Source organism: Mus caroli, unplaced genomic scaffold, assembly GCF_978045245.1.
Source record: "Mus caroli unplaced genomic scaffold, Mus_caroli_1 scaffold_1, whole genome shotgun sequence".
In the NCBI taxonomy this organism is placed as follows: Eukaryota; Metazoa; Chordata; class Mammalia; order Rodentia; family Muridae; genus Mus; species Mus caroli.
This window is the reverse complement of record NW_028227256.1, coordinates 161,562,803-161,575,173: the sequence shown is the minus strand read 5'-3', so window position 1 is coordinate 161,575,173 and position 12,371 is coordinate 161,562,803. Positions and strand designations below refer to the sequence as shown.

At 36.3% G+C, this 12,371-nt stretch overlaps 1 protein-coding gene across 2 annotated transcripts in view; it reads right to left on the bottom strand.

Annotated features, from left to right (window-relative positions):
- Kifap3 (kinesin associated protein 3) overlaps nt 1-12,371 on the bottom strand; it is a 135,336-nt gene that overhangs the window by 18,946 nt on the left and 104,019 nt on the right. For both annotated transcript variants that reach the window (XM_021160355.3, XM_021160363.2), the window contains exon 19: nt 9,083-9,182. In XM_021160355.3, coding sequence (XP_021016014.1) covers nt 9,083-9,182 — 100 coding nt within the window. The remainder of the gene's footprint in view (nt 1-9,082; nt 9,183-12,371) is intronic.

Here is a 12,371-nt window from a genome sequence, read left to right as displayed (position 1 = left end):
CTCTCAATTGTATCTATATAGTCGACAAAAATGCGACCAGTACACTTGGAAAACCATATGAACTTTACCACTAGACAATCACTCTTAACTGGTGATGATGTGTTCAATTTCCCTGCCAAGCCAGGGTTAACACCCATGTCATGTCTTTAAACACAAGGCTGTGTACAGTCGATGTGTTAACATTTTTATAGGATTCAGTTCTATTATTTTACTTGTAGATTCAGTTATAGCAGTATTTTTTCCTCCTAAACGAAAGTCTTAATAAAGTCTCAATAATGTGGTTTCCCTTGAGAAAACCTTTGGGCTTTCTACGCAGCTAGTAAGCATCCAAAAGCTTTGCTCTGACCACCAGATAGAAACGGCACTGCCCCAGTGAGGGCCGTCCACTGCCAAGCTCTTGTGCTTCTAACTGTGTAAGGAAAGGAAATAACTGAAAACACCTTTGCAAGTGAGCACTGTGACCTCTCTAGGGAAAGACATCTTCCCAAGGTTCCAGTGATTTTTGGCTTGCATTTCTATTTTTTAGTAACATTTACAGTTTGCTAATGCTGATCTAATAAATCTAGCTTTAATAATCTAATAAAATCTAGCCTTAAAGGTTATAGGCCCAATTTACTAATAAAATCTAATTCAATTTTCCATGGGAAATGCAAATAATTAGTGTCCAAGCAGTGGAGTGATGCCTTTTCACTGCACCAAAGAAGCTGTCTCTAAAAATTCTCAATAAAAACGACAAGTAAGACAAATAGAGCAAACTCACAGGGATGTATTTAACCGGCACCAGAGAAGCACCATTCTCTTTAGAAGGGACTTGCACAAGACAATCACTCTCCAACCAAATGAGACAACCTCATTCTTTCACTTTCACTTTAGTACAACTGGATTTACTCTTTAGAGAGAGTTTAAGGTAATGAACTAATTACTTAATGCGTTAATAAACTCTTCACAGCTTGCCTTCAAGAAAATGTGAAATACCAATTTGCAAGAAGACATGCCCAAATGTATTAAAGCAAAATAGGTTTATAATTTGTCTTGCTCTGAAGTGAATGTTATACCTCGGTTTTAAAAACATTTTCTCCCTACTGCCCCAAACAGAGGTCACCAGGAATGATGCATCTCCTTGTCATCTGGATGCAGTAACCGTGTGGAACACAGGCTGCTCCTCGGACCCAGCTTAAGGGCTTCAGTATTTATTACTGCCCAGTTCCAGTTGGTTCCCTAAAAATCTCTGACCCTTAATTTCTATTTTCACTCTTCACCCTCTTCACATATGTGACTCTGATCAAATGTGACATGTGCAGGTATGACGGTCAGAGACATGTGAGTTATTAGCTTTGGTGTACTCAGGTTTTTAAAAAGTCTTAAACATTTTCTTGGAAAAATTTAAAGGTTCCTAGGAATATTTTACTTTGAGAAATGCAATTGGTAATATCCAGAAAGTATAATAAAATTTCTCATAAGGATCATTTCACAGAGCAAGTCTCCTAGTGAAAACAACCTCTCCGTGAGTTTCCCACCACGGACATCTTAGCGCTCCTGCCATTCGTGCTCAGCAGGTTTCTGCATCCTACAAGTTTACAGGGAGAGCGACCACTGCACTGTTTTAGGCATAATTTCCTTTGTTATATAGCTTATGAATGATTTTATTAATTTCAGGAAATTCTGTGACATATTTCTACTCCATCAATACTGACAAAACTAGAAAGAGTTTAAAATTATTCCTCTGATTTAGACCTGGACAGCATTTACTACTGTGTTTGAGATGTTTAAAAAAAATTCCTTCGATAGCTGAATATTCATAATTAATTTTCAATATATTATAAAAGTTTGCATAGTCTATATATTTTCCGGTAGAAACATCATTATAAAACAAAGCAATTTTTAAAGTAATGGGATACTATCCTGCTATTCAACCTTGCTGTTATATTCTCAATATACATACATATGTATTTATAAAGAAATTGTGTTTTAAAAAATTATTTTCTCATTTGTATGTATGAGTGTTTTATCTGGGTCTGTGTATACCATGTTTGTGCCTGGTGCTCACGGGGTCAGAAAAGGTCATCAAATCCCTTGGAACTGGAGTTATAGATGTTTGTGAGGCAACATGTGGGTACTGGGAATTGAATCTCAGGTCCTCTAAAGAAGCGGCGGTCCTCTTAACTGCTGAGCCATTTTTCCAGGCCCTCTTCTGTATTTCTTTTAATCAAGGCTTTAAAAAAAAACTCAATTTAAACCTATAAGCAGTTCTTTTAAAGATGCCTGCAAATCTCCAGAACTAAGGCGTTTTGGGGACCTACACATATAACCACGTCAGGAACTCAGTGTGTAGAAGAGAAGTTTAGCAGTGCATTAAATATACAGGACACTGAATGAGTTATTTTATTTTTTAAGATTATATATTGTTTGATAACGGCTTGGCCTAAACCTGGTAAGTTAGGGTTTTGATGGAGGATAAGGGCAGCCTTACAGTGAAAGAAGTGACTCTCATTTGTATACATAGAATCCTAGTGTTAGGAAAAACAACACGTGAAAAACTTAAGTGTTTCGTAGTATAAGGATGCTTCCTAGCAGGTCTGACAGCCTGCATTTAATACTTGGGGTCCATGATGAAAGGAAAGGACTGATGCCTGCAGTTTCCCTCTCATCTCCACATGCATGCCACGGCAGGTACAGTCAATATGGAACTGTAATTGATGGTTAAAATTGGTCTAAATGATTCTTTCATTCAGAGAAATAATCTGCTACTTCATTATGACCCTGAAACTAACACTTCAGCTGTTATTTGATGGTTCACAAGATAAAGAGGCTACAGTGAAAGGCATACATGTATAATATATAAGCTCAAGCACAAACCAAATAATAGTAAATACCCCAAGAAAGAAGACAAGAGGTTGTAACTAACACACAGAAAACGAAGCCGTATGAAGCAGGGAACAGGTCATGGGCGAGTCCACTTCACTCTGACCTCAGCGAGATGGTCAGTGATGACATCATCCTACCAATAACAAAGAACGCCAGGCTCTCTGAAAAATATTTTTCAAAGCCCCAAGGAAACTGAAGCAGACTGCGTTTTTTTTTTTTCAGTTTATGAAAATTGGATTCCTATAAAAGGAAAATGGACCATTTTTACTGCAACAAAAACTGATTTGTAAAAGCTGGAAGCAGTTTAAGAATACTCTCAACATGAGGTTCTTGTTAGTCTTGAAAAGTAAGAGTTATAATAAAAAAAGGTCCAAAAATATGGCATGAATACATAGTACATAACATTAAAAAAAAAAACCCAAAAACCTTGCCTTGCTCCCATTATTTTTAATTAGCTTCAATACCAAGTTCCACTTCACTCCCAACCCCAGTTCAGAGCTGGGGAGATTTACATTTGACACTGTGATTGGCAACCTCAGAGCTAATGCCTTGGAGCCCTAATGCATTTTGCATTAGCTCTAAATGTCGGGAAACCCTGGCGCCAAGAGGTTCAAACCAATAGTGACACGTGTCTAAAGCCAAGGATTTGCTGTCCAGCTGCCAGTATCTATTTTATCAAACGTCCGGTCTCTCTTGTAGAATGAGATAGATGAGTTTAACAGCTTTCACTGTTTCCAATTAAACTGACTCACCACATTACAGAAATGCAGGCCCTCAGACTACGAGCACCTTTGACTTGGGCTTAGGAAAAACAGCGATATAGATTAGGTCTTAACACTTTTTTCAATTTGGCTTAGTTCCTCAGATTCTAATTCATATGTCTTTTAATTATCAAACATCATTAGAGAAAAGAGGAAAATCTGAATAATTAAAAAAAAAAAAACAGATGTCATAAAAATTAGTAACTCTTTACCTAGCAGGCACCCGGGATCAACTGCTTTACAGGAAGCTACTCAAATTGAAATGTTCCCATAATAAAGCCTGAAAGCCATGGAAGTCGAGTGGCGGTGGCACTTCCCATTGCTGTAACTTTCTCATGCTCTGTCATACATGCCACCGCCAATCACTAGAAATAGTGTTGATGAGACATTGCTCCTGTTTCCGCATTAATCTTTTACTATTCTTCCCTACATAATTTTGCTAGGCTTAGCTGTCCTCAAGACAATGATGAGGTAGCAGGGAAGAGTTGGTAGGTAACCTGGCTAGTTCCCTGACTTAGGGAGAGGCTCCACAGAGGCAGCACTTCTTCCCTCTAAGGGTAACCAGGCTTGTCAGATTTTAAATCCACAGCCTAAGTTCTTTGTCTTTTCAACACCAGGAGAGGTGAGAGTTAAAGACAACAATTTCAGGTTAGTGAATGGAACATTTATGGAAATATATTCTTATATTATTTAAAGTTAGTTAATAAAATGGAAATTTTCATATTAGCATTTTTTAATTGGATATTTTCTTCATTTACATTTCAAATGCTATCCCAAAAGTCCCCTAACCCCCCCCTTCCGCCACCCTGCTCCCCTACCCACTCACTCCCACTTCTTGGCCCTGGTTCTCCCCCTGTACTGGGGCATATAAAGTTTGCTAGACCAAGGGTCCTCTCTTCCCAATGATGGCCAACTAGGCCATCTTCTGCTACATATGCAGCTAGAGATACAAGTTCTGGGGGTACTGATTAGTTCATATTGTTGTTCCACCTATAGGGTTGCAGACCCCTTCAGCTCTTGGGTACTTTCTCTAGCTCCTTCATTGGGGGCCCTGTGTTCTATTCTATAGATGACTGTGAGCATCCACTTCTGTATTTGCCAGGCACTGGCATAGCCTCACAAGAGACAGCTATATCAGGGTCCTTTCAGCAAAATCTTGCTTGGGTATGCAATAGTGTCTGCGTTTGGTGGCTGATTATGGGATGGACCCCCAGGTGGGGCAGTCTCTGGATGGTTCATCCTTTGGTCTTAGCTCTAAACTTTGTCTCTGCAATTCCTTCCATGGATATTTTATTTCCTATTCTAGGTAGGAATGAAGTATCCACGAGTTGGTCTTCCTTCTTGATTTTCTTGTGTTTTGGAAGTTGTATCTTGGGTATTCTAGGTTTCTGGGCTAATATCCACTACAGTGAGTGCATATCAAGTGACTTCTTTTGTGCATAATCAGCATTTTGATTTGATATTATTTAATGAGTTTTAAAGTTTATCTCCTACATATGAGTAACTGAGAGCTACCTTGTAGTTTAAGATTTCAGATTGGGAACATCACACAGCTAGATCATCATAACAAAATGTGTGAATAATTATTGCAATTTAATGTTTAAGTATTTCCAGAATTAAAACAAATATGCCTAACTGAAGATCCATGGTTTTATAATGTCAAAGGAGAATCTCATTGCAGAGGAGGTGTAGGAAAGAAATGGGAGGTAGATATAATCAAAACACAGTTTATGTATATATGAGATTCTCAAAGAATAAAAATCATCACTTAGAAAAAGAATCTTAAATACTTAAATAACTAAAAATATCTGAATAAGCGAAAAAGTAAATTAAGAATAAACTTATTTAACTAAGTATTATTCTAGAAGCTGGGCATGGTGGCGCACGCCTTTAATCCCAGCACTTGGGAGGTAGAGGCAGGCAGATTTCTGAGTTCAAGGCCAGCCTGGACTACAAAGTGAGTTCCAGAACAGCCAGAGCTACAGAGAGAAACCCTGTCTCAAAATAACAAAACAAAACAAAACAAAACAAAACATGAATTATTCCAGAATAATGACTGCAATAGAAGGCGCACAAGGCCTATGAGAGACCCTCTGCTCTGCTGTAAACCTCGTCTCCCCTGACATGGTTGAGTGTCCTTTTTCATTTCATTTGTTAGTTATCAAAACTCAAAGAAGTTAACAGTAAATTATGCTTCTACAAATAAAAAGAAAAAGTGATATGCTTATAGGATTTAAAGCTTATAAAGTTCTTAAAGATAATATTATTTCAGGGAAAGTTTTTTAAAGGATACAAAATTCTCAAATCAAAATAATTACAGTAAGTATATTACTCTTTGGATTTTAAAAAGTCTTTGGTACATTTTCAAGGGTAAAAATATTTAAGTAGTCTCTTTACTTCATAAAAGAATATATCACAGTAGTTTTCAATATAGAAGCTCTATATGAATTTTTCTAGACACTAAAATTTGACAGAAATGAAAAGCAAAATAGTGAAATTTTAAAATATGAAAATCACTAAATAGATCTCTCAATAAAGCTACATAGTTTTATAAACTATAATTAAAAATGATAAACTTTGTTTAATTGGTCTCAAGATTTACTGACTTATATATTCAATTACCCGCATATTGGAAAACTTTGAGATAGAGTCTCACCATATGACCCTGGCTGACCTTGGGCCTTCCTGTCTTATAGTCCTGAAGGCTGGGGTCATACAAATGTCCCACACTCCTGACTACATATTCAATATTAATTAAAATGTTTAACTTATTTGAAGCCATCGAATTACATTAAAATGAAAACAGGTCTTATTTAAAGAAGCAAGGCAAGATCTGTAGCACTCTGCTGCATTTAGATTGGGACTATCTAAAGGACAGTACTTATTGTGAACCGGAAGAGAAAGAGTAATTACAATAGCAGAACAATTAGGTTTATAAAGGATATAAGCATTTTTTGTTATAAGATCATATACCCAAATCAACTTTCATTTTTAATTTTACAGAAAACATTTGTACTGTGAATTTTCACATTAGTTATATATAATAATTATACAGGCTAATTAAATATTTATAACTAGAATGCCAGATGCTTCAGAAAAAAAATCAAGGTCATTTTTTTCTTTTTCTTTTCTTTTTTTTTTTTTTTTTTTTAGTATTTAGTGACAGCTTTTATGAATTGAGGCAAGGGATTTCTTAATACATCAACCAGGTATATTGATGAAATTATTTCTTGTGTTGTCATTGAGAGCCTACTATAGAAGACCAAGCTCCACATTTCATGAATACATCACTTAGCTAAGAGGCATATAAGCATAATTTAAAGAAAGCTTTGCTATGAATTTATGTATAGGGGTAGTATCTCCATCCAGTGTACCCACACGCATTAGGTCACTTCTATTGGACACTTCAATTAGCTATGGTTTCTTTATCTGTAAAACAGATATAATTCTTGCTTTAAAAAATTTAGAGTGCAATTTTAAAAAGAGATATGTGTAAAATAGATTATATATAATAGATGATCAATACTATTTACATCAACTATCATAATTATAGTTTTATCAGATTTATTTCAATTGATCACTGAGATAACACTGGTCAGGAAAGGCGATAAATGCATCACTTAAAATTAGATTTAGCCTGAAGCTGAGGATTTAGCTCAGTGGTAGAGCACTTGCCTAGCAAGCACAAGGCCCTGGGTTCGCTCCTCAGGTCCAAAAAAAAAGATTTAGCCTTTGTTATTGGTTATTCTCTACAACCTCAAAGTAAGACAGTCTTGCATGAGACCCCACTATGGACACCACATGGAGAACTGAGCTAATGTCCAACTAGACCTTTTACCCCTCCTGACTAGCATTCACAGTGCTGCAATATACCTTGCAAACTACTTGGGGAGAAAAGTAATTTTCAATGTTACTTAGCTGCAAATACTGCAAACTTCCTCCAAGTCACACTGGCGTCATAGAGGCACAAGTGTAACAGGAGTGAGTAACAGCCATTGTTTTATTAGATTCTAAGACCATCCATGAGGTGGAACTGATCCTTGACACTGATAAAGTGGCCAAGAACCTGAGAAGAGATAGTCCATGCTCCCTAGGAGCAAACCTGCCATTATTTCTATGCTAGAGGAAGACAGCAATAAAATGACCCCCAAAGATAAACATTAGCACACCACTCAACCCTTTCAAAGAAACTCTGTCTTGCAACAGATGACAAGTAACAAAACCTCACAACTAAACAATGTACAGAGCAATTCACCCTCAACGGAAAGTGCTCATCAAAGTCCCCTCTCAAGGCTCAGGGGTCTTCTTGGAAGAAGAGGCAGAAAGACTTAGAGCGAGAGGTGATGGACAACTCTAAGGGAAAAGGATCGTACATATGAACTCACAGAAACCATGACAGCATGCGCAAGACCTGCACAGGTCTATACCAGACAAAATCCCAGCATGGAGAAGGGAAGTGGATACAAAGTCCCACCCTTAACCAAGAAGCTATTTGCAAGTAATACCTGCCAGGAAAGAAAACAAGTAGTTTTTTCTAACACTATCAGTCAAACACCACAGAAGTCCCTATACTCAGGGGTAATTGGTGTACACAAACCACTCATATTTTGTGTGTGTGTACATGTGTGTATTTTGTTTCATTTTGTTATTTTTTTTGTCTTATTGAGTTTTTATTTGTTCTTTTGACTTTTTTTTTTTTAGATAGAGTGAGAAAACATGAAGTTGGTATAGAAAAACATGGTCAAAATATATTGTATAAAAATATTTTACAGATAAATAAATATAGCCTATGTTACTAAAAATAGGGTTTTAAAAATAGAAGCTAAATCAGTAACTTAAATGAAAAACACTTTAGGGAAAATAAGATTCTTATTTAGTTGATAGCTCAGTGTGAAATTCCAATAGTCAGCCGAATGAAAGCACTACACCTCTAGCGAGGGCACAGGAGGAAAATGTTTTCTATACTTTTCGGCAATAATTTAAAAAATCTGTAAGAAAATTAGTAATGAAGCTGGATGCTGCTACAGTCAACTTTGTTACAACCATAGAACAATAGCTTATGAGATACTATTTTCCTTTTAAGTTTTGCTTACCTCCAATTCTACAATTATAAAAGACTTCTACTAACCAAAATAGCATCTTTTCAACAAGACTGTGTATGAATGTTGTTAAACCATATGCCATGTGCTCTTGTATTTTATTTGTTTTGGATACACTAGGAAACAATCTGTGTTCATGATCGGAAACTATTGTCTTTTTCAAATAACTTTTTCTAAAGCAATGGAGCATTACTTTTTAATAAATTAACTAAAAAATAAACACTTTCCTGAAGAGATGAAAGGTTTTTATCCTCCTTGTAATGACAAAGGCAGAGAAATGGCAGACTGAAGAAAACTCCAGTTTTTAAGAAACCAAGGTGACACCACTCCCGAGTTCTTTCTTGGAACATTGCTTACCTGCCAGGAAATGCGTGTTGCCCCACCACATCTCCATTCTGGAGGTGAAAATCATTGAAGAAGTCTGGACTTATGGCTCCTTCAGAGGTAATCAGTCCATCTACAAAGAGCCAAAGCGGAGATTAGTGAAACACATTTATAGGGAATGAAATAAAAATTACCTTATTGAGCAACACATTAGAAACCTGTTTAGTCTGGAAATCAAACTGTTATCCCTGGAGTATACATTGGAGGCTATATATATATATATATATATACACAAGCAGTAAGACATATCATGATCATACAGCAGTCACTGAGTGCAATCAGAAACAAGACAGACTGCCCTCCAGGTACTTAGGGAAGTGTGGACAAGAAAAGACAAAAAAGGAGGAAGGCGTCAGGTGTGGTAGGGAGAGGAGTGATGCTTTAGGCTAACAAAAGGTTATGGATAAAGGCAAAGGAGGCATGGAATGCCACAGTGCTGGCAAAGGGCAATACTTCAGCACGCTTCTCATTTTATATTCACATAGCTTCATATATACATATATATCTCACAATTGAGAATATTACCAAATAGTTTGTTAATAAAACCATTTGACAATTTAAATGGCACACATTACAACATACAAACTTGTTATGAATTTTTTTATATGAAATGGTTTATACATCCTATGGCCTTAAATGGGTGAGGTATACAAGATAAAAATAGTTTTTGAAAACTTGTTCTCTGTTAGTTATTAATTATGATATAGCTATACCATCATGCTGTCAGATGTACATGATTCCCTAGAGAGCTCTATACGGCAATGTGGTTTGAAAACACTGTTTTTGCTTTAAGTTTTTATCCCTCAGTCTGTCAGTTTTAAAAAAATGATTTAAGAGTTATATTACTTTTAGTTGTTCCGAGACTCTAATCAGGCTGCTATGTGTAGGCTGATGTAGAGGAATAACAATTACCAGACATTAAGACATCTGAATTATGGCTTCAGCAATGCACTAAACCTAAAACAAATCCTGTAGTATACACCTTCTTCCCCCCCCCCCCGCCCCCCCTTTGGTTTTCAAGACAGGGTTTCTCTGTGTAGCCATGGCTCTCCTGGAACTCACTTTTTTGAAATCCACCTGCCTCTGCCTCCCGAGTGCTGTGATTAAAGGCGTGCACCACCATGCCCGGCTAGTACACACCTTCTTAATCAGAAACTATTTGCATGGATTTGAGGACTTTGAGTTTTCCATGCTGGATTACTGAATCCAGAATAGTGTGATACCAAAATATACATAATTAATACACATTATTCTTTTTGAAAGAATTTCCCTTTGGATCCAACGAAATAATTTATTAACAAATACTACACAATAGTAGATATATGTTAATGGGAATATTATACGTAAAATATAGAAGAATTACTATTAGTAGGGGTTAGACTATCCTACTTGGGGTGAGGCAGTATCAAAGGTATAATTGATTTGAGTCTTCAAATATTAGTAGGACTTAAATGACAACATTTCTTTGCATGAGATGGCTCTATGGGTAATGGTATTGCTGCTAATAAGCCTCATGACCTGAGTTTGAATCAAGGAATGCACATGGTGAAAGAAAGCCAACTCAGGCAGGTTGTTCTTTGGTTTCTAGACACACGCCATGACATACAAATAAATAGATGTCTGAAAGTTGTTTAAAATAAAAGTATATTCAAAATGGCTTCAATGGTAAATCTAATTAGTACAGTTAGCAAAAGTGTAAGCATAGTGCTTTGTATTTTCATAAAATTTCCATAGTAATCACTTGGCATAAACCATATATTAATGTCTGGGCTAGTATTTAATTGTTGAATTGTTAGTGCATATAACTAACTGGTACTAATCATTATTTTTACTAAGTTTAAAATTGTTGAACTTTAATTAAAATCTAAAAAGTCAAAGTAATATTTGTTCTGATTTTATGTCTGCTAGAAATTAAATATTCTATAAATCCAATACCAGGTAAACATTGAGAAGATACAAAATGGAATCATAGGAAATTCTAAGACACAATAGAAGGACAGGAAAGAAGCTAAGAAAAGAAATAGAAAATAAATTTTGTATTTAGTATTTTGTCAAAATCTGGCTAATGTCAACAAGGTTAAATTAAAATACTAAGAAATTCTGCAAATCTAAAACCAAGTAACTCAGGATAAGAGTTTGAGAAACTACAAATTACAGACTAAACTAAAATACCAAAGTGATATGAATCCTATATTTAAGACAACCTGCCCCGGAATTCTCTAATGTTTCTGAAATGTAACTGCACATAATAAAAGAGGTTGATATTATCGTGAGATACATCAAGAAATGGCACAGAGGTTCATTAAATTCTTGGACTACATGGAAGAAAAATGTAAACATCCATGAAATAAAAAAGTATTAAGAACTTGCCTGTAGGAATCAATGTCCCCAAACTCATAGCATAAAGCCTGCACTGCTAAAAGCTCATCACCTACTGTTAGGATGTGGGTGTGCAAAAAACCCCAAAAGGATGTCTAGGGATGATACTCACTCTTCATGTATTTAAAAGTTACTTATTTTTCTACCAGTGATCATTGTTTCTAAATTTCTGTTTACAATAGATACAGACAGACATATATTCTTTTATGACAATAAAACATATATATATATACACACATATATATATATGTATGCACACACATACATATAACAGTATCATGATTAACATTAACTTATAAAGTGTCTCACAGAAAATAGTTACAATTTGCATTCTAAGACACTGATTTAAATAATTTTAGAAGTGTGGTATAACATAAAGATGTGTTCTGAAATGTTAACTGTGTTAAAAACCAACATTTTTCAACCACCAAACCCAGACACCATGGCAGATGCCAACAACAGCCTGCTGACAGGAGCCTGATATAGCTGTCTCCTGAGGGGTTCTGCCAGTGCCTGACAAATACAGAAGTTGATATTCACAATTATCCATTGGATGGAGCACAAGGTCCCCAATGAAGGAGCCAGAGAAAGTACTCAAGGAGCTGAAGGAGTCTGAAGCCCCATATGAGGAACAACAATATGAACTAACCAATACCCCCAGAGCTCCTTGGAACTAAACCACCAATCAAAGAAAACACATGGTGGGACATGTGGCTCTAGCTGCATATGCAGCAGAGGATGTCCTAGTTGGTCATCAATGGGAGGAGAGGCCCTAGGTCCTGTGAAGGTTCTATGCCCCAGTGTAGGGGAATGCCAGGACTGAGAATGGGAGTGGGTGGGTTGCGGAACAGGGGGAGGGAGGAAGGGATAGGAGATTTTTGGA